Source organism: Fusarium oxysporum, chromosome 2, assembly GCF_000149955.1.
Source record: "Fusarium oxysporum f. sp. lycopersici 4287 chromosome 2, whole genome shotgun sequence".
NCBI classification, from domain to species: Eukaryota; Fungi; Ascomycota; class Sordariomycetes; order Hypocreales; family Nectriaceae; genus Fusarium; species Fusarium oxysporum.
This window is the reverse complement of record NC_030987.1, coordinates 2,814,421-2,841,271: the sequence shown is the minus strand read 5'-3', so window position 1 is coordinate 2,841,271 and position 26,851 is coordinate 2,814,421. Positions and strand designations below refer to the sequence as shown.

Below are 26,851 nucleotides of genomic sequence, written 5' to 3'. Positions count from 1 at the left end.
TGGCATCGGTAGCGACATCCTCCCGATCAACGACGCCGATTGCGATGGGTTTTTCTCCTTTGAAGGCAAGCCGCACCGTCGGCCTCTGATTCCTTCCCGAGGTTTTTCCCTGCCGCCGCGACAGTCGACTACGAGCTACAACTTGGTTACTGGAGATTGTGGACTGCGTCGGCAGATGTAGTGATGCGCGAGAGAATTCTGGTCGGTGGAAAAAGTTCGACAATAGATTGCCCCCGAACCCGCTGACGGGTGACGGGCTTGAGAAATACAGCACCTTTTGTGCCATTGGTATGCTGGATGGTGAAGGAAGCGGGGTTTCCCTGTACCTAGCTAGCTCAGCACGTCTTTTGCTCCAGTAGGAGATCTGGCTTCGTTACAGCCACCCAGACGAAAAATATACAAACAAACAAACAAACAAAAAAAGGTATTTTTAACTTGAGCTGCCACTCGGTCAAGCACTTGATACTTGTATCGAGATAATATACAAGCCCTCTCAACAAAGAATTAAAAGACACCTGCCCAGAAACATACGTGATATCTGCGTAGACATCATATAGGCGCAAGTCAACCCAAGCTACTCCGTCTACCACTGCCGAATTGGTAGTATAAGCCGAGGCATATGCGGGACTAGTTTGCATGCATTATTAATACGCAATTAACTACTCCCAGATGTTCAGTCCAAGAATAACTACTCAACATCATTAGGCATACATCATGTCGCTCAAGGAAACGACAAAGCTCTTCACTCCCGTCAAAGTGGGAAAAGTCGAGCTTCAGCACCGAGTGGTGCTTGCTCCTTTGACACGACGACGTGCAGATGAGACCACAGCAGTCCCAGCGCCCTATGCTGCAGAATACTATGCTCAGAGGGCATCTCCTGGTGGTCTACTCATCTCTGAAGGCACCTTCATTGCCCACGAGGCCGGTGGAATGTCGCGTGTACCGGGTCTCTACTCTCAAGAGCAGATAGCAGCATGGAAGACGATAACGGATGCTGTACATGCCAAAGGAGGGTTCATATTCTGTCAGCTCTGGGCCCTGGGGTAACCACACCAATGCGTAATATGTGTGTATGGAGACTGGATACTAACTGTGGCCTGTAGTCGAGTTGCGAACCCGAAGATTGTTCCTCATGTCTGGAGCGCCGGTTCTGTGCCCTTCGATGCGAGGGGTACTGGGTCGGCTGAGCCGCCCGCTAAGTTCACCGTGATGACTGAATCTGATATTGATAGATTCGTGGGACATTACCGACAAGCTGCTCTCAATTCCATCGAGGCAGGCTTCGACGGAGTTGAATTCATGGAGCAAATGGATATGTGAGTCTCGAAAGTTACAAAGCAATGTTCGCGCAGCTAACTTTCCATATAGCTTATTGACCAATTCGTGAGTTCAGTACTCTCTCACAAAAACCGCCACTAAAACGTTTATAGCTGCAAACCAACAGCAATAACCGCACGGATTCGTATGGAGGTACTCTCGAAAACCGCTTCCGCTTTCCATTGAAAGTCCTCAACGCTGTCTGCGAGGCCATCGGCCCTGATCGCGTTGGTATTCGCATGAGCCCCTTTTCGAGATTCCAAGGCATGCGTGAGACCGAACCTCTGGCCGTCTTCGTCCCCTGGGCTGAAGCCATCATCAAGGCCCAGCCATCTCTGGCATTCATTCATGCAGTTGAACCTAGGATCGCAGGAGGGAGTGATTCTCCTGACAAAACATTGGAAGAGAACGAAAATCTCGCTCCCATTAGAAAAGTCGTTGGCAGTTCAGAGATTAAGTTCGTTGTTGCAGGAGGTTATACACCTGACACTGCAGTTATGCATGCAGCTCAGACCGATGACCTTGTAGCTTTTGGACGTTTCTTTATTCGTAAGTTATGTGATCAAAATTTCCCAATATGATGTACTGAACTAGCAACAGCAAACCCCGATCTACCAGCCCGAATTCAGAATGGCTGGCCGCTGACGAAGTATGATCGTTCGCTCTTCTACACGCCGGATGAACACGGCTACACCGAGTAAGTATCAATTCCCGCTGACTGACTTTGCTGACCATACCATGTAGCTACCCTGCATACAAGCCGGATGCATCAAGACTTTGACGCGGGATGGTGGAAATCCGCCAGGGCGATTAACGTTGCTGGGCTCCAAAAACTGAGCACATTATAAACCTGGAAAATGATTAGAGTATTAGAATAGCATGTCCCCATTTGTTGATTATGCACAAGCGTATCTCGATCAACTGTTTTGCCAGCTCAGATGTCAATTGTCATGATTTAGTTCTTGTTGGGCCTGCTGCAAATCAGATGCCTGTTCTGGCTCCTTTTTGCCAATGTCGGTGGCCTTGTTTGAACTGAGGATTTCAGAAACTTGATGTGCCAATCGTGTACGCGGAACCGACGTTCGCTTGAAAGGTCTACTCACACAATCAGTTAGAAGTCCTTTATTGCGTTGTATAACAAGGCACCTTAGAGCCATGGACATCCAAGAGTAAAACGCCAGCAGGAAAGAAGAAATAACTTACACAATCATACCATGTTCACTGTCGAGTTGCTGTTCATCTACAGGCAGAAACTCGACGAGAACGTCAGTGGGGGTGTGATAAGATGTCAATCCCATTCTTGCTATCGCTGCCCCTTTATCAGCAATGACATTGCCTGTGACTTTGCCCCGTGGGACCCAGTGCAGTTCGACCATCACTCCAGCTTCTTGAAGTTCATCTATCATGACGCAGACTTTCTCTATTGTTCGTTTTCTGACCCCTCTTTTCGTGCGAGGATTGCCGCCCTGTGCATTGCTATGAGGTCCAGCGGTAATCATGGGTCTGTTCGTCACCCTTAGGAGACCCAAGGCGGATTGACTGTCGGTGAAAACTTCGACAGATCGTAAAGTATCGATGCTTCCCTTCTGTATTTTGGTGACTTGCACCGCATAATCCAGCGCAAGACAAATTGCCTCAAGTTCTGCAACTTCCGTAGGAGTGGCGTGTCCTTTTGCGGTGACGCGCACCCAGTTAGAGCCAGTTAGAAATGCCACGGCAAAGCCTGTAGTGTCCTTTTTTCTCGAAGCATCAGCCCAGATAATCAACCGAGAGCCATCGCTGGACACGCCAGCGACACTTTGAGCTCTCGTCAAAGCCACCGCAGCAGGTTTGACAAAAATACCGGTCAACGGCCCAAGCTGATGGCACGAGCTGCTAATCTTGGGCTCCTTCTTCTTTCCCCTTGTGGCCCTTTTCTTGCGTACCAGTACCTCCGTAGTAGTCGCAGGTGTCGCAATCCTGGATGGCGGCTCCTCATTCCATGCCTCGCACGCTGCGAGCCATGATCTCTTTGACCTATCGAGGAGGTCCTGGACCTTTGCGTAAAGGTTCAAGATGGTGTCTGGGACGTAGGGCATTCTGTTTGCCTAAAGAAAGCGGCAGCGCGATGAACGATGACGATGATGGAAGGAAGATGCAAGATGAAAAGATAAACAACAAATGGAATCACAGGGTGGAGAACAGAAAGGAGTAAGGATGCGGCAGTGCCTAACAGCCCGTGAATCAGAGAAGCAGTGTGCGGGAACGTTTGAAGTTATTGGCAGGTGCCTCTCAGTGGCAGGAAAATGATGAAAATGTCAACTGCCTTATAAGCGCCACCTTCCGACAGCCTGCAGGCCGGATGCTACGACTTGGGAGTAAAATAAAAGAAGGAGTCAAGGGCAAAGAATGTAAGAGATGAGAACTGGAAGCGCGGGCGAGTTGTAGCCATGGGATCCAATGCTGGAGGGAGAAAGACCTGAATGCGATAAAAGCCCATTTAGTTCCTCTGCTAATGTACAGCACCTAGCAGTCGAGTTAAATAGAATGGGGGGAGACATCGTTCCCATGTATACCTTGGGTAGATAGGTACTTATTATTGACAGAATACTAACCTTAACTCTCTGCGTATAACATGGCATATGCAAACAAGAATAGAATATAGGTAGCCCAAGCTGTCAGGAGAACCAGCACAACTCGAGAGTCGGGGATTGATAGTTAAGTTAAGAAAGCCAGAGGAAGACCAAGAAAAGAAAAACCCAATCTAATTCTCCTCAACGTCCTGGCTTCCTAATTGAGGTATCTTGAGAACGCAAGTCATCATGTAACAAGGAATAATTCCATGATGAGAAGACACAGAGAATGCGAGACCTGCGGCATGCAACTACAAGATTACATTCCAGTTCTGCCTCCAGCGTGTGTTAATGATCATCATCATCTTCCTCCCTCCCATCAGACATAAATCGGATTCATCTTTTTGTTATTCATCTCGCTATCCAACCCATCAAACAACAGTTCGTCGATGGTCCTTTATAGTCACCCAGGTCTATTCTACGACGTTGGTCGTGAACCTAATCACCTAACTCCAGCCATATCGAATCATTTCTCATCTCAGAAGACATGTTCGCTGTTGTTCATCGCCAAGCCTTAGCCCGGTTCGACAGATACAGTACGTCTCATCACTGATGAAGCTTGTATGGATTTCTTCAATGATCCGAATGGAGGTCAATGAACAAAGCCAAATTTACCGTGAATATATACGAAGTAGCTCATATTGCGCGGCGAAGACAAGTGCTACCCTTATGAAAGCTGGAGCTCTGAGGAGTGGTGGTTTGTCCAGAGATGCACTCAAAGTTATATACCTCTTGATCTTCTTCCTTTTGCAAGCCCTTTCGGGCTTGGTTACGAAATAAGTTATTGGTCATCGTGGAAGCTGCTGGGTAGAAGCTTATATTGTGAAAAAAGACATCGTGTTCTTACCATCCGTGTTAGGAGCCTAAAGTTTAACCTTATGGCCAGCAAGTTTATCCATAGCTGAAGTTTTGAGGAGAGGAAGTCGGGTGCCGTTTTCAGTCCCTAGTTTTTTATTTCCATCCTGCAGCTGTCTAAGGTATAGAACTGATTCGTGGGACTCATAGGATAATCAAACAGAAGGTACGTGAAGGTAGTTAGATCTGAGGTTCCCATGATCGCCGCCGCTGACCATCATGGCTCCAGAACTTAGTCTTCGCGAATGCAGTGGAGGCGAGGAACGGATGGCTCAGTTCTTGCAGTACATAAAATACCCTTGGAGGGAGCGGCAGGTTGTAACACAAGATATCTCGTTATGAATTGATGGCAGTATCTACCTGTAACACCCATTTGGCTTTTCTTCTTGATATCATTCAGGGGTTTCGTCAGTGTTCCCAAATTACCAGATTCCTTTACCAACAATAGTTGATCTCGCTGGCCCTCCAGCTGGAAGTTGAACCCGAGGATGGGGGGGGATAGGGCTGAAGCAGGGGCCGGGGGTATTATAGAAAAGCTTGGCGCGTTTGGCTTCGGACGATGAAACCCTGTTGTCGTATTGCCATCAGATAAGGTTGAGATTCATTCACGTTACTTATACACTGATGCTGGCACTAGATGAACATGAATTGATAGAACATGAAAAGCTTTTGGAGCTCGGAAAGACCATTGCATATCTCCAGTTCTAACCATGCACGATCCTTTGACGGTGTTAATATCACAAAACCCGATCAATGACTAAAGGGGCCTCAGGCTCACCTCCAGAGTCTCACCAATCAGAATATCCAAAACCCACACTCGCTCTAGTGTGAAATATTTCTTAGATTCAGCCTTAAGTCTAAGTTCACCAATCATATTCTTTTCGCTCCTCTCGCGCTCAAGTCAACCTCCGACATGCCGTCTTAGACATTGCCCAGAGAGGAAACGGGGCAATTGAGACCTGACGCTTTATCTGCTGATTCGCGACGCCGATGACCGATACCGAGTGTCTGGTTTGGCGTTGCTGAAGAATGAGCATTCACAAAGGGGTATGTATATAGACGACATCCTCCCGTTTGTAGGGTAATTTGCTTTCAACTAGATCAGGGTGCCCTTACATTCATCATTTTGAGCTTCCGTTTCGATAACAGGCATACATTCGATTGATTCAATACCTGCTGCTCTTATGCATAAGTCATCGACATAAACATAGCATCTCTTCAACAAGATGTCCTCGCAAACCTCAGGCGAGATACCTCCCCAGGGGCCTCCCTATCTCCCCAAGACAGCTGGTCTCGGCGGCAGACCTACGGCCAGCGTCGACGATCCCATCTGTGCTGTTATTTTGGCCTTCTTCGTCGGCGGTGCCATTCTCAACATGACCATCTTTCAGCTGAACAAAAAGCGATCTCACAAATTCGCCCTCAGCGGTTTGCTTTTCGGCTTTTGCATGGCCCGTATCACCGCGAACGTGTTGAGAATCGCATGGGCTTCGAACCCGCATGACACCAGTCTTGCTATCGCTGCCCAGGTGTTTGCAAACGCAGGCGTTGTGCTCTTGTTCGTTGTGAATCTGATCTTTGCCCAGCGCATCTTGAGGGCGTATCATCCACAAATTGGATGGAGCAGACCTGCTTCGCTGGTGTTCAAGCTCTTGTACTTTTGCATCCTTGCAAGTCTTGTGATGCTAATTACAGCTGTGGTATATAACTTCTACACTTTGAACCCACATACGAAACAGCAACTTCGCGACGTTCAACTCACCGGCAGCACGTTTCTTGCCATTCTCGCTTTTCTCCCATTGCCCATTGTCGGAGCGTGCTTCATTATCCCCCGAAGAGCACCAATGGACAAATTCGGACAAGGCCGCATGCGAACAAAAATCCAGCTTCTTATCTTCACAACTATACTGCTTTCTCTCGGTGCTGCTTTCAGGACTGGCGTATCCTTCAAGCTGCGGCCCGCGAACGATCCAGCCTGGTATCACAGCAAAGCATGTTACTACTGCTTCAGCTACGTCATCGAGATCATCGTCGTCTTCTCCTACACTCTCTCGCGATTCGATCGACGCTTCCACATTCCCGACGGTAGCCATGCCCCCGGCGATTACTCTGGTCGCAATACAAAGACCCAAGAGCGTATGTACCGTGTTAATACTGAAGAGGAAGTCTTTGGTGATGACGAGCGACCACAAACAGCGGAGCAGCGCCAACAGCAGCAGCGAAACTGGGAGGCGGGTCTAAAGGAGGAGCTCAAGGAAGAGACCGTTTGATGTCGAATATCGTGTTACACGACTGGACTATTTGTAATACATAGTCAATTGTGGGCGTATAAAGAATGGATATGGATTCTGTGCGACCGTTTTCGCCTTCAATGCAAGCTGTTCTGTACAAGACATCATAGAGAGGGGGGCGGCCTACGCGCCCGAAGAAGATTGTCAAGTTTCAACAATATATCTTTGAACATCATGACTGACCCTAGGCTGAAGTGTTATAAGAGATGTAGTCTAGGCGTATCAAGATAGTCGAAACATATCAACTTGTGGAAATACTCAGTCGGACCAATACTGAAGATCAGCTCAACATATCAACACAAAGCATCCAAGGGATGGGCGTTATCTGCTACCATCATGCCCTGATCGTGCGAGACCTCAGGAGGGGGATATTGTTCACCAATGATGTGAGGATATCGACTCTTTAGTCGCTTCACTACTCATATCATAAGGAGAGACAGACAAGTGTTGATCATGCATGCGTGTTTCTTTCTCTTACAGCGCGTAACTCAAATATGCGTATCTAAGCAGCCATGAGGTGGGCGCCGCAATCAAGTCTACCAACCCTTCCCTGCACGTACCTCCAAAATTACGATCGCTTTGCAATATTCGGAAGCTCTCCATTAGCAAAGATGTAACATCCGTACAACACATGCTCCATGAAGTTCTGTTTTCGTTCGAAGAATTCGTCGTGGAATCGTACACGGTCAAGCTGCAAAGGACTTAAGGCTGGCGTGGTTGCACCAGGCATGGCACTTCGACATTTGACTCGAGCTTGGTAAAACGTGGGTATACGTGACGAGATTAGAGGAAGTAGTCGGGAGTCCCTGGTCATAGTATTAGTTGAGTCCTTGTAACCGCTTGTGGGTGACACCTACGCCTTGAGACCATGGGCTCGCCAGCTCTGGGGCATGGATCAAATTGCAAGCTGGTTGTGGTCAGTTCGTGTATTTCATGTTGAGATTGGATCGACTCACAAGGTGTACTTCAGGTGCTCATCAATCTCCATGATAGCAGCTTGATTACCGCATCGGTAGCAGTAGTTGGGTGCTGTATTGATGTTAATGCTGTACAGAAGCGTGGCGTCTCGCGTGCTGAGCGTACCTGAGAAAATGGTAACAACATTTCGGTCTTGAGACCAGTTATAACCCTCCATAACAAGCTGATGGGCGCGAGCAATCAAGGTCAAGCCATTGTTGTGGTTGAAAGCTTCTGAAATGTCCTGTCCGAATGTGTACCCCGCACCTCGAGGAGAGATTCCCCAGCCGCATCGGTCGTCAGGGTCTGACCAGAGAAGATCACACATGGGACCCTCGTGAGGAACCTCCTGAATACGATCAAGAGCTCGGATGTTATCCAGAGTATCAATGCTCGGGGAGAGGCCGCCATGAAGACAGAAGATTTGGTTGTCGATCAGGGCAGTGAGGGGGAGGTAGTCAAAGAGGTCGGTAAAATACTTCCAGACATTAGCGTTTCCATATTTACGGAGGCATTCGTCGTAGAAGCCGTAGACCTGAGTGATCTGACGGGACTCGTGGTTTCCTCGGAGGATTGTGATTCGTTGAGGGTATCGGATCTTGAGGGCGACAAGAAGGGTGACGGTCTCAACAGAGTAGTAGCCTCGGTCAACGTAGTCACCTATCGAGAGTAAGTATCGACTTCGTGAGGCTGAAAGATGATTGAAGCGTACCCATGAATAGGTAGTTGGTATCGGGGTTAGGACCGCCAATCTTGAAGAGCTCCATCAAGTCGTGGAATTGACCGTGGATATCACCACAGACGGTAACGGGGCATTTCTGGCGAGACAGTATCAGCTCAAGCACTTAGCTTGCCGGCGCATGTTATAAACGTACCACTGGCTGCACGTTCGACTCCTCCTGTAGAACTTCTCGTGCCTACATGACATATTAGCATTTGGTTGTATCACGCGAGAAGCCGAGCCAGTCGAGTATGATGCACGCTCAGTTTGATCGCGACTTGATCATCGAATGCACCATGCATCAGACCAGGCTCTACATCCCGCTGAGTTGACAGCCTCCTCACCTTATCGCAGAGTCTCTGAACGTCAGCTTCGGCCAGCTGCTTGCAAGACATCAAGCTCTCGATCCAACCGTCGAGGGTGGGGATCGTAGTAGGCTCAAAGTTGAGCACGGGTGAAGCTTCAGCGGGCGCTCGCCCAACATCCTCCATATTGGTATCCATGGCTCAGCGGTGTCGAGTCGGTTATTGATGTGTTGATTAACGGGAGTGAGGTTGAAATGACGTTGATGCGGTCTGAATCGCGAGAAGTCGGGTGGGGCACGCCGCACGAGGCACAAAGGCGGCGGCCGTCAGGGGAGGAGAAAAGGGAAACAAGGGAGATGAGATAATCAGCAGCTGCCGATACCAGCAGCAGCAGTTCCTGTCGCTAAATCGTTCTATCGCCGTAAAAAAGGAGTATGCGAAAAAAGGCGCAGGATGACGAGGACGCGCGAAGCTCGTTCGTGAAAGAATTTTTGGTGGGTGTTGTTAGGTGATGGATGATGATGGGGAGCGAAAGGAGGAGAGAGGGATGGATGATGTTGGTGGTTGCCAACCAGCCCAGGTCCAGGCCGCGGACAGCCTAGCACTAGCATGCCAAGTTGGGGCACCGCCAGCGCAGTGCCAGTGTTTGCCCCTTCCACTGCCAGCCTTGGCTTTGCATACCATAGGTAGCGCCTCACGTGGCGTAATGTAACCTCCATACCAGGATATCAACAAAGAATTCTAGGACGACCAAGTGAAAAGAGTTCCTCGCGATCTTGTTTGATAATTAATTGATTTTTCGAGATGCAGCACTTCTACACTGAACCGCGGTGGTCATAAAGTCAAGGTACCTTGGCTGCAGCCCAAAGCTTGTCTGAAGACGGGTGTGGCTTGACGTCTCTCCAATAGCAGCTACATCAACATCACTTGGGCCACATCTGATCATAACCAGCTTCATTTCTTCGATAAATTGCTACAATGGCCCTCCAATTCCAGCCTGGGTATTGCCATACGAGTAATATGTGACGCTGACAAGGTAGCCAAAGGGTTACTAGCACCAACCAATCCATCCACCTCAACCAACATCTTAAATCTCCTGTTCATGACAACCCAAGTCCGACAGAAGCCTCATTTTCCACACGCTCATAGTTCAACAAGTTCTTTCCGACCAAGTTCTCAAAGTCAAGGCCGACTTCCGATAGCAGCTTAGAATGCTCCTTCGCCCTCTCCATGCACTGAGTCCAAACCTGTCCCCCAGGCTCCGTACTACTAAGTTGGCGTGCCAGGATGACGTTGAACGCATCTACTTCCTCCTTGGCCCATTTGACACATACACTCATCATGGGCGGTGGAAAGCAAGATTGGAAACACTGCACCGTGTTATGGATAACCATAAAGTACACAAACGAGAGCTCCCAGATGTATAAATGCAAATCTCCCTGAAAAATGCATTGTCTGATAACACGTTAGCTTGTCGTCTCTTGTAATTTACACCATTACTCACCTGGCTCGTTTATGGATAGTGCCACTTCTCGCCGCCAGGTACGATTCTCGGGCGCTATCTTCAAATCCAAGTCTCGTCAACCAGCTGACATTCCGCCTTGTCTTTGTATTGTTATCGTGCGTCAGTTCGAGCTCACGAACAATCATGTCCGCCAATTTAGCACATCGTTCGCCAACCTTGAAGTTGATAAAGTCCTGAGCAATGGCATGGTTCTTTAGCCCACGAGCGATCGCCTTGAGCTTCTCGACACGAGCTACAGCGTCTTCGAATCGTTGCATCGCAATGTCAATGTCGAGATCATCCATCTCGCTCTCAACCCAGCGCAAGTTCTGCTGTTTGCCGTCAACTTCAATGAGCATATCCTTGATGTCCGACAGCGTGGCTAGAAGCTCTGTCTTTTGAAGAAGACCGGGATCGCGAGAGGCGAAGTAGTTGATCGTTTCACGCGCCTTGTTGTTGGCTTCCATCTCCGATCGAAGGCCCTTGCGAAGCTGTTCTATAGCTTTGCGCACATTGAGGAGTAGTTGCTTCTTCTCGGGGTCCTGGGGCTTCTCCGTCCGATAGATGAAAGATTCCTGACCAACACCCCGGACCATGATAGCATCTGCAAGCTTATTGCGTCCACTACTCGAAGATTCTCCGGTACTTGACATGTCCACCACTTCAACATCTAATAGTGGCCAACAACGGTCGGCCACCAGCTTCATCATCGGCCCTCGTGCGTCTGAACCCGGCGCATCTGCTTTTCGTTTCTTACGCGATGCGATGAGGAGGTGATCGTTAAGCAGAAAGATCTGCATCGCTCGGCGCGACTTATATGTAGCATTATCAAGCTCAATCCAAGGGCCTGCGTCTTGGACAACATGACGTCCCGCCGCATTAGGGAGGAACTTTTGCGATCCTTCCACGCCCTTGAATAAGGCCTGCATTTGCGAGTTCCACATGGCGCTTCTATCGGCGATAGAGGTGCGCCTATCTCTTCTGCTGCTGATACCAGGGGCGCTTACGAGATCCCCAGGCATTGACTCATCGTTCTTGGCAGCGGCTGCTCTCATAGCCGTCGTGTTAACTTTGAGCTCTGACATAAAGTTCTTGAGATTCCTCATCTCGCTCTTTAGCTTTTCCGCTTCCTTGCTGATTTTGATAAACTGTGTCCTGTTTTGCATAACGCTCTGTTGTAGATCCATTCCCACACGCGTCTTGACTTTTCGCAACGAATCTTCGAATTCGCGGATTTGGTCTTCGGTTGCATCGCTCAAGGCAGCCTGGACGTATCGGTCTGGCTTCAACTTCGGATCTCGCAGACCCTTAATATCGACAACTGGAGCAACTCCAGGCCCCGCACGCGAGGGAGGCTTTCTGATGGCGGCAGCAGTCGGAGGCTCGTAATTGCCAAGCGAGGGCATCTGCGGCATTGGAGGTGCAGCGCCATTGGGACCTGAGGGCGGTTGATTAAATCGAGTCGAGTATCGTCGTTTCACAAGATCCGAGGTCTATTAGACGATGTGAGCATAGCGACACCAGAGACAGCCTCTCAATGAGACTCACCTTTCCACCAGCCATCGGGGGAGGACGCGGGCGAGGACGAGCTTGGCCAGGGTCGCCTGGAGGGGGCGTTCTGTTTGTATCATCTTGAGCAATCGGACCTGAGATTTGGCGAGGAGCACTAATAGTTGGCCTCTTCTTTCTCTTGCCGCTGCGGAGGGATATCTTATTGCGATCCTCCATCTTGGGCAAGTGTTGCAAGTACAATGGCCACTCAACAGCTTCGAGCTTGGTAAGTAAAAGACGGTATCAAGCTGGAATTGCAAAGTAGTAGGATAATGTGAGTGGTGTCTTGAGCGAGGTCTAAAATGCTTGTCTGGCTTTTGGCGCCAGCCGACAGGTGGTCTATTCCATGAGCTGTACGTGTAATCGTCAGGCCTCTTCAGTGAAGCAGCTACCTTCGGAATGGAAGTCCAGTGCATCAGGAGGTGGGGTACGTACCGAACAAGCCAGCCTCAGCCGGTTACGTGGGTTTCATTGACAGCATCGATGAGACGGACCTTGTCCAAAATACTCCATAGCAGATAAGATTTCTTATAATCAAACGCGGAAGAAAGAAACGCTTCTATATAGAGGAAAGAAGGTATCAGAATGAGTCTTTTTACTTGATTACTCTTACAATTACCTACCGTTTCTGAAGATCCAGCTTTCTGCCCAGCTTCGAACCTCAGACCCAAATAGGCTTAGCGCCACATCATGTGCTTGCTCCGGTTCTAAAAAATTGGTTTATCGCGACGACTAAAGCTTGCCGCTCCCGACGCTCAAACAGAGAATAAACCCGACCTCGAGCATTGACGACATAATATCTTCCGTCTCTTGGTCTCCGACGTCACCAAGCAACATCTAGAGCCCCGGACTTACTCGTTGTAATTGATACGGTGGGAATATATCCGGTCTTTTGCTTATTACGATCCAAGCTATAAACCTCCTCACCTACATCATCAATCTCCAAAATGGTGCAGCCCACCACTCTCGTAACGGCATCCGTTGCTACCGCCGCCGCCGCCATTGTCGGTAAGACTGCGCCATTCATTCTGCTTCATGAGATTGCGTTGTACAATACAGTCGATCAGTCACAGACCAGCGAAGCTACAGTGCACATTGGCTAACGAAGATGCCCTCTGATCAGGTTACGCCATTTACTTTGACTACCAACGTCGAAACCAGGCCGAGTTCCGCCGAAACTTGAGGAGGAACGAGCGCAAGCAGGCCCGCGTCGCAAAGGAGGAGGCAGAGGCTTCTACCCAGCAACAACGTCAGAGCATTCGCATCAGAGTGGAGGAGGCCAAGGAGGAGGGGTTCCCTACTGGTGTCGAGGAGCGGGAAGCTTTCTTCAACGAGCAAGTCATGGCCGGAGAGATGCTCAGCCAAGATCGTAGGAAACACCCTGGTCTAGACACCACTAATAACTTGCTGACTGTTGTTCTACAGCTTCTAAGGCTCTTGAGTCTGCTTTGGCCTTCTATAAGGGTCTCAAGGTCTATCCTGCCCCCGGTGACCTGATCCGAATCTACGACAGCACTGTTCCCAAGGTATGATGGCGAGCATGAACCTCGAAGTTGAGTTGTTTCGCTAACACCTGTGCAGCCCATATTAGACATCTTGGCTGAGATGATCGCATACGACTCATCTCTCGACATTCGAGCACCCGCCGCTCCCGCAGGCATCAATCTCTCTGACATTCCTAACGTTGGTCTCGATTAAAGAGGGATGTCATCTGTCCGAGTTTCCTCTCCGCTCCTGGCACATATATACCCAGACGTTGGAAATGCTCTTGAATTTTAACTCCCTTTCCCCCAAATCTGTACCATGAAAAGTCTGAACAACAGGCTTTCACAAAGAAATGTCTAATGGAGACCTGACGGCCTTCAATGTACCATAGTCCCGCTCTTCCAGCTTCCATAGAGCTTTGTGTAAACAAATGTACGTTGAAACGAATAGGTTTATGAACAACAATTGCTGGCTGCATTTCAGAAGCACAATGCCTCATGAGGATGCCAACTATTGGGGAAAGGAAGCCACAGGATTTTCCCAAGATACATGCACCATCCAAGACCATCCGTGATGAACAAGTTCGATATATGCCTTGTTGTGGCCTGTGACGTAATATGCAACATGGTCGATTGGAGGAACCTAATGACTAGCTATGGTATTCTGTTTGCCGAATACAAGTAGATGGGTTAAAAGATCGAAGAGATCTTGTACTAACATGCGGTTATGGGATGTCACCCGGGGCATCGACCTGTGGTAGACAAGTGAGTGCAAGAGATGTGGCAAATGAATTGCTTAATTATCTTCTTCTTTCCTCTACTTATGGACTATTAAGCCTCAATCTTCCGTCCCTTCCTATCTACTCTTTCATCCTCTGGGTTAAACCCACCGTTACCCCAGTTTGCCCATTCTGGAGTTGGAGTTGCGTCCATATAATCCTCGGGGGTCCAACCACCTTCATCAGGAGGCCCCCTTGATTCGAGCAACTCAAAGAACTTCTTGTAATCGATCAAAGTGTGCCACTTGCCATCGACATAGAACCTCTCGCTAGCTAATAAGATACAACAGCTGTGGGCGTGCTCGGCAGCGATGCCGTACTTGAGTCCCTTTTCCTTCAACCTCTTCTCGAGCGCCTTAACAAAGTCGCAGACTTCCCAGTAGAAGGGGACATTGGACATGCTCAATCCGGCATTGGAAGATGTCGATGTGCCACAGTATGTGACACCCTTGACCTCGACAAAACAGGGCAGACCTTGCTCCACGAGTCTTGCGTAACCCTCAGCTTCTTCCTCGACATTGAACCCCTTGACGAGTGTCAATCGGAAGACAGTACGGTGGTGGAAGCGCTTCTCGCGAAGGATATCAAGACATCGGTTGAATCGCTCCCAGAAGTCTCGGTGGAGAGGTCTGTCAATCTTCCGTAGTGACTCCTTATCAGCTGCATCAATTGAAACGTAGAGTTGAGTCACAACCTTGAGAGCAGCCAACTGGTCGGGATGCTGAGCATTACACACGAGGAACGAGGAGATACGTTCGGCGTGTAGCATACCAAGGAATTCGTTGATATAAGGGTAGAAGATTGGCTCTCCAACGAGTGACAAGGCGCAGTGCTTGATCTGCATAGCTTCGGCAAATCGCTCCGCTCGCACACCAGGCACACCGCGCAACATCTTGATCTTCTGATAATGGTTCTTTTTGACTCCTTCAAAGATCAATTCAGGAGGATCAACGACCCAACGCCATGTTGTTCCAACGGGATTTGTGCCGTGACGCCAACAGAAAACGCATTTATTCGAGCAAGACAGTGAAGGAGTCGTTTCCATGCACAAGTGGCTCTTGATTCCGTAGAATGAGTACTTATAACATGAGCCTCTTCCGCGGAGAGCCGACTTTGTCCACCGGCATGTCTTGACTCCGGAATGAGATCCCACAATTGCATAACCTTGTTTGGTGAGAGCTTTGTATGTTGGTGATTCCTTTGCGACCATTTCTTTGGGGCCCTGAGGGACTGCCTTCTTTGTGGAGGAACCATACGTGGTGAAATCAACAGCGAGAGGTGCTTTTTGAGTCGTCGAACCGTCGTCCTTTTTGATCAAGCGTCCTAGGTCCTCAACATCATCCAGATCTCTTGCACTCTTCGACTTCTTCTTGGGTTCTTCGTCATCAAAGACAACTTCGCCATCATCTTCGTCCTCTGCGATATCTTCAACATCGCTTTCCTCGGCTGCTCCGCTACCGGGAACTCCTTCGCCCAAGCTTCCAGTACGTGCGACATGCTCAATGACCTCTTGCACACCCTTACTCCATTCTTGTAGGCGCTCTTCGTGATCACTTTTCATGTCACCCATTCCAACTGGGTACGCTCTCTTTCTAGCAGTAAGCTTAGCCATCCACTTATCGACTTCCATAGCCTGAAAACAGAAACCGTCTGCCTCTGTAGGCCAGTTTTCACTGTCGCCAAAACCGAATACTGAATAACCTAGAATACCTGACAGAGGGGCGGTATCTATTCGGAAGTCATGATGGGTTTCTTGGAGGTGCTCAAGGAATGTGTCGTTGATGGTATCGATGTTGTAGCTAGGAATCAGGAAGAGGTAGAAGAGATCGGCGTCACCGTGGCCCTTGTACGGCGCAAGGAAATAATCATCGAAATCGATCTCGGTGAGGTCTCGAAGTTCAGGCTTGAGAAATTGGCGACCGGATAGCTTGGACAACTCATCCAGCTTTCCACAGAAATCCTCAATGTACGCCTCGGCAATCTTAGCTGTCTTGGTTGTAATGGAGGAGAAAAAGACCAGAGGTGCGACAGGTCGGGTGAGATCCTTCTCCTCTTCCTTGTTCTTCGATGGTTTCCTCGCTATTCCACCCTTGATCCTTCGAGGGCCCTGAGACTTGACATTCTTTTTCCCTTCGACTGGCTCGATGGTGGGGGTCTTTTCTTCGACGACAACCTTGGGCTTGGCAGGCTCTTCGTAAACCTTCTTGAACGCAACTATTTCCGTCTTTTGGCCATTGATGTGAAAGTATGTTCGAATCGCGACAAGAATAACACAGAGAGTCAGGAGAATTGGAGTTCGGTGAAGATGCCAGACATCAACCAGATCTGTAAGAGTCAGCGGCAAGATTTGCGACTATGGGAAAGCGACGAGACTCACCATCGACAAAGGAGTCGAGCCGCGAAGGCGACGAGTAATTTGCCCAATCCATTGTGATAATCTGCCAACTGCCCGACTATCCCTTGGAATTTGCGATGGGAATAATTTGGGAAGAGCAAGCACACACAAATAATTGAAGAGACATCTGGGGAAAAGCAATGTTGCCCCGCCCTCTGGAATCGAGAATTTTAGTGGAGCCTTGCGCTATCGTCACACATCACCAATGGAGGGGCAGCGATTAGATAGCAGCTTACACGATCTGGAGCGGAATGGCCAGGTCTCAGGCAAATTGTCAAAAGGAGGTAAGAATAACTAATATGGTACAATACTATTTTGTTCTATGTGTAATGGTATCGGAATGCCGGGCAAGCAAGCGTAAATTCATTCCCCTTGAGGATTGAACATTATTTTGGTGTCTATCCAATATGAAATGCTCCCACTGTTTATCAATGTATTATACACAGTCAAGCTGTTAGATGCAAGACAGATTAAAGCCACCTAGACTCTTCTGTCTGAGCCTGCAGCTTGAGACTTGTCACGAAGATCCTTCAAGCAAGGTGCGTGAAACATTTCGCCTGTGATAGCAAGCTTGGCGGTTCGAGTCGCAACCACAATCCACAGCAATATCACAGAAAGGGATATCATCTATCGTCAAGTTAGTAACTGATAAGTAAAGCATGTTCAATTCCTTACCGCCGTGGAGACTTTGAAGTATTCGCTATCAAGGTTTTCTGCTAATAAGTTCGAGCAGGTTGCCAATACACCGAGTGGGAAAGTAAATCCCCAAAAACCAATACTGAACGATGGGGGTTTTGTAGCAATGCTGATGAGGGCGAAAGCCAGCCAGACCAGAGCAAAACCGTACATGATGAGGGCGAGGAATACTCCAAGGACATAGAGTATCTCACCAGCTCGAACCGCAACATCGCCGAAAGCATTGGTCTTGGGAAGCACCTGCATAGCAACTCTGCCAAGTTGCTGAATGCCGAAAGCTCCCTGACCAAGCGGTCCTATTGGGAGAAAAGACGAGGTTATCACCTCCTTCGGAGGAAGTGAGTGAATGGTCAGCCGATGGAAGTATAACGCTAAAACACAGGCCGAGAACAACTGGCCGATGCCCCAGAGAACATATGAGGCCACCAGAGTTGTAAGCGCATGGTGGTGATTGGGAAGAGCCTCTGCGACGATTCCTCCAGTAGCAGCCGCAACCACTGCTGGTACGATGGGTAACAGGAGTGCAGCTGTTATGTTTTCGAGGCCAGGACGATGGCGGTGCATAACGATGAAGGGCATCGTGATGCAAGTGGCAATGGAGAGCCAAACATCAAACCACCAGAATGCCCACGCTAGATATATTACCCATTCTCCCCATGGCTGTAAGCAGAACACCATCATGTTGATGACAGCTATCAAAACGTCAGCACTCACTTTGCCTAGGGAATGTGTTGCTCACTTGCAAAGGCCATGGGCATGCATCCTAGGAACAAACTCTGGCCAGCATGGGCAAGCATCGCCGACCAAATCTCTGGATACAGCGCATAACGTGCAATGCTTATACCAAGGAAGACAATAAACAGAACAACATTAAGCGCGAGGAAAATGTAAGAGATATACTGAAGCCATATCGCCTGGTAAGGAAAGTTATGAAGCAATATGGCAACGATGCCTGTACCCATACAAACAGCGAACCATCTGTTGATGATGTTAGTGGTCAACCCTTGTCAAAATGGATACATGACTTACGATGGTGTGAAATTGCGTACAAGTCTCCTCCAGCCAGTATTCTCCTTACACGGCAGAGTCGATTCGCAAGGCTTGGGAGTAGAACCGCTACATACCGCGCCGTTCGGGGTTGAAGTGGTACAGTCAGACATATTGCCGGCTCTTGAGGATTCAAGGGTGTCTGATGTTACGTGAGCTGATCGCTGGATGTGACGATGCAAAGCTAAAGTTTCTGGCTCACTGGCCAATCAGGATGGAGGGTAGGTCGCTAGAGCCGCTAATATGGCACAAATCTGAGAATTCAATATGATGTAGATTGTAATTTAATGTTTTTTATCAGAAGGAAATAAGTCTTAGTATGGGAATAAGCTGAGAAGGAAAACTGTTTTTCTTGCTTTTTCAACCTTGACGAAGCCGTTACAGCCGTGGCGATGATGGATTTGTTCATAGTCACCGAGAACCGCTAATCCCGCCCAAGAGAATACCAAGTCACTAAATGGGTCCACATGTGGCTCAAGTCGGCGATAGCGGGTGTCGCAATATTGCGAATTTGAGTCCCCGAGAAAAAAAGAAGTATTAGCTTGCACATAAACTGGCTTATCGAGAAGCCCCCATGAACCCTTCGCACTCGTCTAATTGTGATTTCTCCCGTCGCATCTTCAGACTTGTATCAAGTGACCTCTTTGTTATACAGACAAAGCGGTATCTAACTCGCATACCGCAAGGTACCTCAGGTACATTGTTGGATTCTTGGAGGTTCCTTAGCGTTGTTGCATCCAACCAGAGCCTTCAAATCGGTTCACAGGACCAGCGCTGCTGTGTCGTTCGCCGACTGAACCTGTCTGTGCCGCCCCAAGATATGATGTCGGTTGCAATCCACGACCCACAGCAAGATGTCGGTGACACTATCTGCCGGCTTGTCAGTATCGGATCTGACCGATAGGAATAAGGAAGAGGATGGCCATGCAGTGTTGACCCCGCCCCTTGTTCCAGAGTCTTTGTTGTCCTCTTCTCAGATACCATATATTCAAGAGGTAGAACATCAATATCATCATAAACAACCAAGCATCATCGACAGCATAGCAATCATGGCCATCGGTATCTTCACCAAACCCTCTGCACTCGGCGTCAGCCACAGCACAATCCCCAACGTGGGTCCCTGCCAGCAAAATCGTTTCGACGAACTCGTGGTGCGACTCAAGGATGCCCTTGGTCCATCATCGGGGTTGACTTCTGATGATGTTGATGTTGACTTCCTTCAACAACTGATGGAAGGATATGACGGCTCCGACAACATGTGGAAGCCCTATGCCTTCGGTGATCGCAGTAGGGGATATACCCGCAATCTCGTTGACGAAGGTAACGGCAAAAGTAATTTGGTAAGCATGCTAGAGTAAACTCTGACCTTTACCAACCGTGACTGACTCGTTGATAGCTTGTTCTTGTATGGTCTCCTGGAAAGGGGTCCCCTATCCACGACCACGGCAACGCCCACTGCTTGATGAAGATTCTGAAGGGCAACCTCACCGAGACTCGATACGCATTTCCGAACGAGGATGAAGAACAGAAACCAATGAAGATCATTGGGGAAAGAACATATAAAGAAAACTCTGTCGCATATATGGCAGACGAACTAGGTCTTCATCGTGTATCCAACAGGGGTAGCGACTTTGCTGTATCCCTCCACTGTAGGCAATGCCCTTAATCCACGACACTCGTCACAGAAACTAATCTGCAACTTTGCAGTGTACACTCCTCCCAACGTAGCTAAAAAGGGATGCCATATCTTTGACGAGAAGACAGGACGGAAAAGCCATGTACCAGGTTGTCACTACTACTCCGCTTATGGGCGGCTGCTGAAGGAGTAGTTGACACAGGAAAGGCCGTGGCAGCCACGATTTGATGAGACATGACCTTGTTGTAATTAGCGCCGCAAGTATTGAGAGCTCTCCTTTGATTCGGATTGCCCAGATTGTTTTTGATGGTAGATGATGGGAGTGGAGGTTGGACGGAGGATGATCTCGGTATAGCAAGTACTTCGATATTAGCATAGAATGAACCGAATTGATCAAATGAGACCCGCATTCTATACGAAGACGTGCGAAGAGTGAATATGAGGTGAAAGAGGAGAATCGACTGACTGCTGCTCGTCGTCTTCTTCATCCCTCATCACCGTCAAGCACGCAATCCAAGCTTTGCCCAAAATGGGAATGAGTGCGATGAGCACTGTAATACACTGTATGTGCAATTGACCGACCCGGCCGACAACCGTTAATGATGATAATAGAAGTGAAGACAATATGGCAAAAAGAAATAATTATAGACTAAATGGAGTTGCTTTTAGATGCTACGGTATATAATGACTTGTTCTCGAGACATTGCTGAGAGAAAAAAAAGTTGTTTTGTCTACACCGATAACCGAGTCTTAATCGTGACTCCATCGCGTGATTGTATCAGCAAATCCCGACTACCTATGAATACCTGCTCCTTCAATGACTGGCTTCAGACCTTTGAACTGGGCGCAAGAATTGGCTAAGGTATTCGACGAGCGTCTGAGATCATCTGAATTGTCCAAAATCCACCTAAATATGCTCATTAGGATCAAGAACTCGGGATTCCTACTTCCACTCGCTCACGTTTCCAATAGCAGGCTGATTGTGTGAGTTGCTTGTCCAATTACAATGTATCTCTGGGACCCCAATTCTATTATAGTAGTCTTAGAGAGGCCATGCTTTCATTATCCAGTTGCTTTTGTTATCGACAGCCTGTTATTCGTCCCTTTGAGCTCATAACTTCTGCTGCCCTTCAGAGAACTGTGATATGCCCTGAGTCTACGGAAAGTAGCGATGTTGTATATTTAATATCGCAGCGTCTGAGTAGAATATTTGATTTGAGATCGAGTTGTCTATCTTGTTCGCTAATATTTGTTGTAAGTTTCTTGCGGCGGAGGTTGAGCAATCGTGATCTCACTATTTGGTATCGATCATCATAGCCTCATCCTGTCGCCCGACTCGAGCGCCAATACATCAAATGGGAGCTGCCTAACTCGTCGTAATCATCGAACTTCCCCAGCTTGAAATATTTCTCCATGGGGTTTTAAGCTTATTGAAAATGCATCTTCACCCCTCATTCATTTATGCGCCGCCTGTTCACTGGAGCGCTTCAACAACTAAGTTACATGGGTATTATGAGCCGGGACCGAAAGATCGACACTGGAAACAATGGCTTCCCGTCCTCCACCCGAGGCATAATTGGAGAGGAGAATATGATTTGCACGGATCGATCGAATACGCGGGTGGTCTGCATGAGGTTGGTTATCTGATTGATCACAACCATCGGGACTCGTGCAGGGGCCATTCGAGATGCGGAGGCTCGTCCCTACTACGCATGAACAAATTATATAAAGACAGTTACTTACCTTGTATACTGATGTTACGGACGACAAGATATAAGATCTGTCCTGACTCACAACAGGTCGTGCATATTGAATCTGAGCCCTACTCATCGTCTCAAGACACGTCCAATATGCGTGTCGTTACGCTCCTCGCAACGGCACTCTCAGCATCTTCTTTTGTTGAAGCCCTTCCTGCCGATAACCCAAGATCCGCGAACAGCGAATATGTCGGCTATCTCATCTCTACCTTTAGTGACCCGACCCCCCAAGTTCAATGGCATCTGTCAGACGGTAACTCGGCTTCGAGCTTCAACTTCCTCAACGGAGGAAAGCCTGTCTTGACCTCAAATGTTGGAACCAAGGGCGTCAGGGACATCTTTCTCACGACCAATACTGCCCGCTCCGAGTACTTTACTATCGCCACTGGTAGGTTACTGAAACATTGTCAGAAGGCACATTGCTAACAGGCTATGCCAAAGATCTGGACATTAATGCTCCAGGCTTCTCATGGGATCTTGTCACACGCAACGGAAGTCGGGGTCTTGTTGTTTGGTCTTCGAAAGACCTCATCAATTGGTCCAAGCCTTCACTCAGAATGTAAGACATACGATGCTTCGTTCACATGCGAGATCTCACTAATTCTGAATAGTGTAGAGTCAGACACAGCTGGCATGGCCTGGGCACCTTCTGTAGTCTGGGATGATCCTACAAAGCAGTACTATGTCTTCTGGGCAGCCAGGCACTATTCAGCTTCTGACACGGAGCATAAAGGCACCGCAACTCTCGATCGCATTCGCTATGCTACAACCAAAGACTTTAAGACTTTCAGCGCACCGAAGGATTACCATGCCCCCGAGGACACTGGCCTCATCGATCAAGAGTTTCTGTACCTAGGCAAACCGGGGCATTTCGCGCGTTTCCTCAAGAACGAGACCATTAACCAAGTGTATCAGGAGACCACAACGACCGGTCTTTTCGGAACTTGGACCCGTGTTCCCGGCTACGTGCGACCCGAATCCCCCCTTGAAGGCCCAGGTGCATTTGCTGATCTTCGCACACCTGGACTATACCATCTTCTGCTCGATGATTACACTCAGTATATCCCTTTCCAGACTTCCAACATTCTTTCTCCGGACTGGGAGAAGTCAGACTTTCCCAACTTTCCCAAAGGATTGAAGCATGGCTCTGTGACGCCCCTTACGAAGAAGGAGTACGACGCTGTTGCTGCTAAGTTCGGCAAATGAACTCCTTTCATTGGCTAATCGAGATTGCTACAATTTGAAGTAGCAGTGGATGATCTTGTTCATCTTATGAAGTTGTCTTGTAGACTTGACAGATCAGAGTATCAGACAAGAGCACCCAGACTGGAGCAGGTTGTCAAATGGAGATAATGTACATTCATACTAGAAACTATGATGTCAATATCTATATACGTACCACCATAAATCCACATCTACTGCCTCTCCATCTGTCTTTGCGCTCAGCTCACTCCTTGCAGTCTCCTCCTAAAAGCAATCTGTGCCTGTTGCACATTTCATCCTTAGATATCTCCTCATCTTGGTGAAACAAATACAGCTGTCCTAAAGTAATTCGCAAGGTGTAATGTTGCCGATAAGGCCATGGGGACGCGATTTGCCGACCCTTCTGAGCCAACGACAAAGCAGAACACTGAAGTACGGAGGTGCTGCGATTGTGTTCTATTGAGTATCTGAGGTGAAAATCTACCCTGTAAATGTTAAGAAACAGTCTGGGACCCGAGAGAGGTATTACTAGAGGTAGAGAGCAGCGATTTCGAGTACGAAAAATGCGTTTCGCCTCGCCAAGCACGCGACCCTGCACCAAGTATCGAGCGTAGAAAGCTAGGCTGGGACGATATTATGGGTTTATTTCCTCCAGAATTCTATACTCTGTAGCTTTGCCAGACGCCTTTCTCTATCAATTTCTCTATGTCTAATGTACGCAATTCCCATAGTTCATCCTCATCAACTATCCCCTTACCCGCCGAGGCGATCATTAGTTCAAGCACTGGAAGAATTGAGCTTCTTTCTCTCTCGGCGAGCTTGAAACCAAGCAGAAGTATCGCCCATTGGAACAGGAAATGACAGTACGTCTTGGCAAAGGTAATAAGCTACAGTGTAAAAGCCGAGCAGACCTGCGATGAAGCCAAACACTCCGGCAGCGTGCATCAACGCCTTGCTCTGTGCAGCATTCCCATCCGCGGAAGTAAAGTAAGACGAGGCGTCAAATATAAGACATAACTCAATGCAAATAAAAATGCAAATATAGACAAGATTGCTGGCGTGCAATTAGCAGGAGAGTATGAGGCCAGGGTAGGCAGACTTACAGCTGGATTGAAGCGATGAGAAAGAATACATTGAACACTGCCCATATCAACACAAAGAATCCAAGTGCATTATTGTATTGAGGTGTGTTGACTCCTCCGTAAGCGTCGATAATGCCCCATGAGGGGAGTAGTGTTGCGCCGTAGCCGCCATAAAAGAGAGCTTGACTATGTTAGCATTGCTTCACTATCACATTGGAGATATGGCTTCTAGCTTACCAAAGGCTGTTAGAACAGTATATGAGAAGGTATCGCCCTTGAGCATTGACCATTGGGCAGAGATAAGTAACCCAATACAGGCAACAAAACACAGGTCTCCGATAAATTGAGTCTGTAAGGAGATGCCTCGGAACTCCATCATCGCCAACGAAACTGACAACAATGTTGTAGCAAAGCCGCCCATGGCAAGAGGAGCCTGGTCCTTGTTAGCTGTCTGCATGATCCGGCGCCAAAATGCCATACCGGATTGCCTATCCTGTCTCCCAATGGCTTATAGTGCTCGGAGATGAGAATCCTCTCATCGTGTTTCGTGGAGGATACTGAGTGCGCAGTCATGGTTGTGAGTTGGACGTCGACCAGATAATCTTGTTCAATATCTCACTGCATAGATTCGAGTTGCTGTAAACAGAAGTAAAATAGCTTGGCGACGATCAAGTCGAATCGAGTGTCAAAATTAATAGCTTGGCTGCAGGAAAGAAGCTAGTTTGGCAAAATGTGGCTGATATAAAAGGTCGAAGGGGGAACAGTCTGCAGGATGAAGCTGGGCGGGTATATATAAGCAAGCTTCTTGCGTCAACCCTTGTGTCTCATGGAGTGGCCCTCGGGATAACTAGGCCAAGCTATTCAAGGCCAATGGATCCTGCGGGGTAGTCTTTGAGTTAATCGAGTCTAGAACATGGGGGTATCGCAGACTCGAGGGCTACTAGGTAGGCTTTAAAACGTTAGTGGTGCACGGCAGATTATTTGAGGCTCTTCGTAAGGCTATGACAATGAGACACATTCTGAATAGACTGATTAAGGATCTAGTGACCTCAAGGAACGTCCAAAGGTAAGTATTTATCTAGTATCTAGAAGTCTTTCGCTTTTCATTAACTCAAAGCCATACTTTGTATGCTTGCACCTCATTCCTTCAGGTCAAATCTCGACATCCTAAAAGATCCACACTTTAGTTTAGTCCTCCGAACGCACGAACCGAGGATAAGATCAATATCAGTTTAATGACACACAGAAACGACCAGTGATGCGGCTGTTATCGGAATTCCGGAATCACGATATACTTCATACGTGTAAGTCTGACTTACAAAACATCCGAACTCGGCTTGCATACGCTAGTGCCCGGTTGCCGGCCCCAGAATCCGAGACAATTATGTGATGGATAAGCTTGTTTTGGTAACTTCCATAGACATTGTATCAATCTACTACGTAAAAAGTTATTAATCTAGTCCCATTAGGAGCATACGGCTCAGTCTAGAATCGGGTTGCCCCAGACTATGTCTTATTCTCTGGGCCGGGATAAACCGCTATTATGGGGAAAAATAAGGTGGTCGTTGTTTTAGCCTTTTTCAATGAGCTGTCGGCTAAACTTTCCGAAACGAGCGATAAAAATTATTTGAACAAATAGATGATTTAATATCTATGATCAATGATATCCAGAGCAGAAGATACTATATCGATATGTCTGGTTGGAAGCCAGACCGTGGGCCACTGGACAACGATTGAGTGTCCAAGTCAACTACACGCATGGCCCGCTCTAACAATTAGCATGAGTTAACATGGCAAATCTATTCAATAAAGTTGAAGGGATTTTGAATCTGATAAGAGAGAAGGTATAAAGCATATAAACCACAGACTTGATGAATAGGTATAGTCCGCCAATAAAAGAAAACAAGCTGGTCGGGCAGACAAGAAAATAAACAGTCAAGCAAAACTTCAACGAAAATACTTTTAGCTATAACATTTCTCAAGTTACCAGGAAATTTTGCAGTTGAATCATGGAGGGCTATAAGAAGCCAACGCTTTGTCACAGTTCTCACAGCCAGTACCTGTCGTCACAGCCTTGCTGAACGCCATGCACTTTGAAAATTCAGGAACAACGAAGACGGAGACCCTTAGAAGCACTGGTATGGCATACCCTCAGCCAATAATGTTTTGTTACAGCAGAATCCAATTTTGACTGGAACAACGCCAATGACGTGTCTCACATGCGAAAGGCTCGATACATACTCCATAGAGCCAACAGACGATTGTGTCAAAGACGGCATCAAAGCCGTTGCTTCTGAGGCCGTCAAGCGCAGGCAACGTCTGTTCATGGTGACAGGCGTCAAGATAGCACGTGGCTCAGTCGGCTCATTCTCCTCCCTGAGGCGTGTTGGGGGCGGTGCACGAGCTGGATTTGGTGGTGAAAGCTTGGGTGTGCCATTTGATGGCGGACCGCAGTTCACCATATCCAGGGATATCTACGACGAAGAAACACATGGCGAGTCGTGAGATTTTGTCTTTGCATACCGTGTCCGCCGGATCGTTTATCCTAAAGGAGGGTGGGAATCGATGCAGGCGGGATCGAGCATTGTGAATTATGGACGATCCAAAACGGACGCGGGAGCGTCTGTTGCCATTGGACCGAGCGCTTGGCCTTTCAACT

General features: G+C 48.1%; 12 protein-coding genes across 21 annotated transcripts; 6 read left to right on the top strand and 6 right to left on the bottom strand.

Moving 5' to 3' along the window:
* Window positions 1-714: 714 nt before the first annotated feature.
* FOXG_08244 (NADPH2 dehydrogenase) lies at window positions 715-2,199 on the top strand (the record flags this gene model as incomplete). The annotated part of the gene is made up of 5 exons (XM_018387063.1): window positions 715-1,043; window positions 1,104-1,316; window positions 1,369-1,383; window positions 1,445-2,014; window positions 2,062-2,199. 4 exons carry the CDS (start codon window positions 715-717, stop codon window positions 1,896-1,898), a joined length of 1,011 nt encoding a protein of 336 aa, XP_018244864.1. The 3' UTR covers window positions 1,899-2,014; window positions 2,062-2,199.
* FOXG_08243 (uncharacterized protein) lies at window positions 1,851-3,395 on the bottom strand (the record flags this gene model as incomplete). The annotated part of the gene is made up of 3 exons (XM_018387062.1): window positions 1,851-2,005; window positions 2,055-2,412; window positions 2,521-3,395. The coding sequence occupies 2 exons, from the start codon at window positions 3,393-3,395 to the stop codon at window positions 2,259-2,261; spliced, it is 1,029 nt and encodes a 342-aa protein (XP_018244863.1). The 3' UTR covers window positions 1,851-2,005; window positions 2,055-2,258.
* Window positions 3,396-5,644: 2,249 nt separating this feature from the next.
* Window positions 5,645-7,250, top strand: FOXG_08242 (uncharacterized protein). Of its 2 annotated transcripts, none has more exons than XM_018387061.1 (2): window positions 5,645-6,920; window positions 6,981-7,209. In XM_018387061.1, exons 1-2 carry the CDS (start codon window positions 6,011-6,013, stop codon window positions 7,052-7,054), a joined length of 984 nt encoding a protein of 327 aa, XP_018244862.1. In that variant the 5' UTR covers window positions 5,645-6,010; the 3' UTR covers window positions 7,055-7,209. The 2 variants fall into 2 exon arrangements, with proteins under 2 accessions (XP_018244862.1, XP_018244861.1); XM_018387060.1 differs by having other exon boundaries at window positions 5,687-5,831; window positions 5,890-7,250.
* Window positions 5,677-9,673, bottom strand: FOXG_08241 (serine/threonine-protein phosphatase PP2A catalytic subunit). The gene is made up of 7 exons (XM_018387059.1): window positions 9,098-9,673; window positions 8,908-8,949; window positions 8,745-8,850; window positions 8,159-8,692; window positions 8,032-8,104; window positions 7,933-7,982; window positions 5,677-7,881 (listed from the first exon to the last, which is right to left on the bottom strand). The coding sequence occupies exons 1-7, from the start codon at window positions 9,254-9,256 to the stop codon at window positions 7,859-7,861; spliced, it is 987 nt and encodes a 328-aa protein (XP_018244860.1). The 5' UTR covers window positions 9,257-9,673; the 3' UTR covers window positions 5,677-7,858.
* A 263-nt stretch (window positions 9,674-9,936) lies between these two features.
* On the bottom strand, window positions 9,937-12,567 carry FOXG_08240 (exocyst complex component EXO84). Of its 2 annotated transcripts, XM_018387058.1 has the most exons (4): window positions 12,549-12,567; window positions 12,111-12,464; window positions 10,563-12,055; window positions 9,937-10,513 (listed from the first exon to the last, which is right to left on the bottom strand). In XM_018387058.1, exons 2-4 carry the CDS (start codon window positions 12,288-12,290, stop codon window positions 10,159-10,161), a joined length of 2,028 nt encoding a protein of 675 aa, XP_018244859.1. In that variant the 5' UTR covers window positions 12,291-12,464; window positions 12,549-12,567; the 3' UTR covers window positions 9,937-10,158. The 2 variants fall into 2 exon arrangements, with proteins under 2 accessions (XP_018244859.1, XP_018244858.1); XM_018387057.1 differs by lacking the exon at window positions 12,549-12,567 and having other exon boundaries at window positions 12,111-12,525.
* On the top strand, window positions 12,501-14,241 carry FOXG_08239 (uncharacterized protein). 2 transcript variants are annotated; one of them, XM_018387055.1, is made up of 4 exons: window positions 12,501-13,121; window positions 13,237-13,482; window positions 13,539-13,639; window positions 13,695-14,241. In XM_018387055.1, the coding sequence occupies exons 1-4, from the start codon at window positions 13,061-13,063 to the stop codon at window positions 13,809-13,811; spliced, it is 525 nt and encodes a 174-aa protein (XP_018244856.1). In that variant the 5' UTR covers window positions 12,501-13,060; the 3' UTR covers window positions 13,812-14,241. The 2 variants fall into 2 exon arrangements, with proteins under 2 accessions (XP_018244856.1, XP_018244857.1); XM_018387056.1 differs by having other exon boundaries at window positions 12,856-13,121; window positions 13,237-13,639; window positions 13,695-14,114.
* Window positions 14,242-14,366: 125 nt separating this feature from the next.
* FOXG_08238 (uncharacterized protein) lies at window positions 14,367-16,920 on the bottom strand. Its single transcript, XM_018387054.1, has 2 exons — window positions 16,754-16,920; window positions 14,367-16,701 (listed from the first exon to the last, which is right to left on the bottom strand). The coding sequence occupies exons 1-2, from the start codon at window positions 16,803-16,805 to the stop codon at window positions 14,429-14,431; spliced, it is 2,325 nt and encodes a 774-aa protein (XP_018244855.1). The 5' UTR covers window positions 16,806-16,920; the 3' UTR covers window positions 14,367-14,428.
* A 97-nt stretch (window positions 16,921-17,017) lies between these two features.
* FOXG_08237 (uncharacterized protein) lies at window positions 17,018-20,673 on the bottom strand. 3 transcript variants are annotated; one of them, XM_018387052.1, is made up of 5 exons: window positions 20,297-20,592; window positions 18,497-19,384; window positions 18,207-18,445; window positions 17,447-18,159; window positions 17,039-17,398 (listed from the first exon to the last, which is right to left on the bottom strand). In XM_018387052.1, exons 2-5 carry the CDS (start codon window positions 18,625-18,627, stop codon window positions 17,252-17,254), a joined length of 1,230 nt encoding a protein of 409 aa, XP_018244851.1. In that variant the 5' UTR covers window positions 18,628-19,384; window positions 20,297-20,592; the 3' UTR covers window positions 17,039-17,251. The 3 variants fall into 3 exon arrangements, with proteins under 3 accessions (XP_018244850.1, XP_018244852.1, XP_018244851.1); XM_018387051.1 differs by having other exon boundaries at window positions 17,018-17,398; window positions 18,497-20,673; XM_018387053.1 differs by having other exon boundaries at window positions 17,018-18,159; window positions 18,497-20,673.
* Window positions 18,804-20,602, top strand: FOXG_08236 (cysteine dioxygenase). Of its 2 annotated transcripts, XM_018387049.1 has the most exons (3): window positions 18,976-19,854; window positions 19,911-20,163; window positions 20,222-20,602. In XM_018387049.1, exons 1-3 carry the CDS (start codon window positions 19,369-19,371, stop codon window positions 20,341-20,343), a joined length of 861 nt encoding a protein of 286 aa, XP_018244853.1. In that variant the 5' UTR covers window positions 18,976-19,368; the 3' UTR covers window positions 20,344-20,602. The 2 variants fall into 2 exon arrangements, with proteins under 2 accessions (XP_018244854.1, XP_018244853.1); XM_018387050.1 differs by having other exon boundaries at window positions 18,804-19,854; window positions 19,911-20,602.
* Window positions 20,674-20,836: 163 nt separating the features above from the next.
* Window positions 20,837-23,414, top strand: FOXG_08235 (uncharacterized protein). Of its 3 annotated transcripts, none has more exons than XM_018387047.1 (4): window positions 20,837-21,404; window positions 21,468-22,295; window positions 22,349-22,466; window positions 22,519-23,382. In XM_018387047.1, exons 2-4 carry the CDS (start codon window positions 21,587-21,589, stop codon window positions 23,111-23,113), a joined length of 1,422 nt encoding a protein of 473 aa, XP_018244848.1. In that variant the 5' UTR covers window positions 20,837-21,404; window positions 21,468-21,586; the 3' UTR covers window positions 23,114-23,382. The 3 variants fall into 3 exon arrangements, with proteins under 3 accessions (XP_018244848.1, XP_018244847.1, XP_018244849.1); XM_018387048.1 differs by having other exon boundaries at window positions 20,939-21,134; window positions 21,410-22,295; XM_018387046.1 differs by having other exon boundaries at window positions 20,837-22,295; window positions 22,519-23,414.
* Window positions 23,415-23,683: 269 nt separating this feature from the next.
* Window positions 23,684-24,967, bottom strand: FOXG_19778 (uncharacterized protein). 2 transcript variants are annotated; one of them, XM_018400042.1, is made up of 4 exons: window positions 24,673-24,967; window positions 24,430-24,625; window positions 24,214-24,373; window positions 23,684-24,164 (listed from the first exon to the last, which is right to left on the bottom strand). In XM_018400042.1, the coding sequence occupies exons 1-4, from the start codon at window positions 24,763-24,765 to the stop codon at window positions 23,888-23,890; spliced, it is 726 nt and encodes a 241-aa protein (XP_018244845.1). In that variant the 5' UTR covers window positions 24,766-24,967; the 3' UTR covers window positions 23,684-23,887. The 2 variants fall into 2 exon arrangements, with proteins under 2 accessions (XP_018244845.1, XP_018244846.1); XM_018400043.1 differs by having other exon boundaries at window positions 24,430-24,967.
* A 1,430-nt stretch (window positions 24,968-26,397) lies between these two features.
* Window positions 26,398-26,697, top strand: FOXG_19777 (uncharacterized protein; the record flags this gene model as incomplete). The annotated part of the gene is made up of 1 exon (XM_018400041.1): window positions 26,398-26,697. The coding sequence occupies one exon, from the start codon at window positions 26,398-26,400 to the stop codon at window positions 26,695-26,697; it is 300 nt and encodes a 99-aa protein (XP_018244844.1).
* Between the last annotated feature and the right edge of the window lie 154 nt (window positions 26,698-26,851).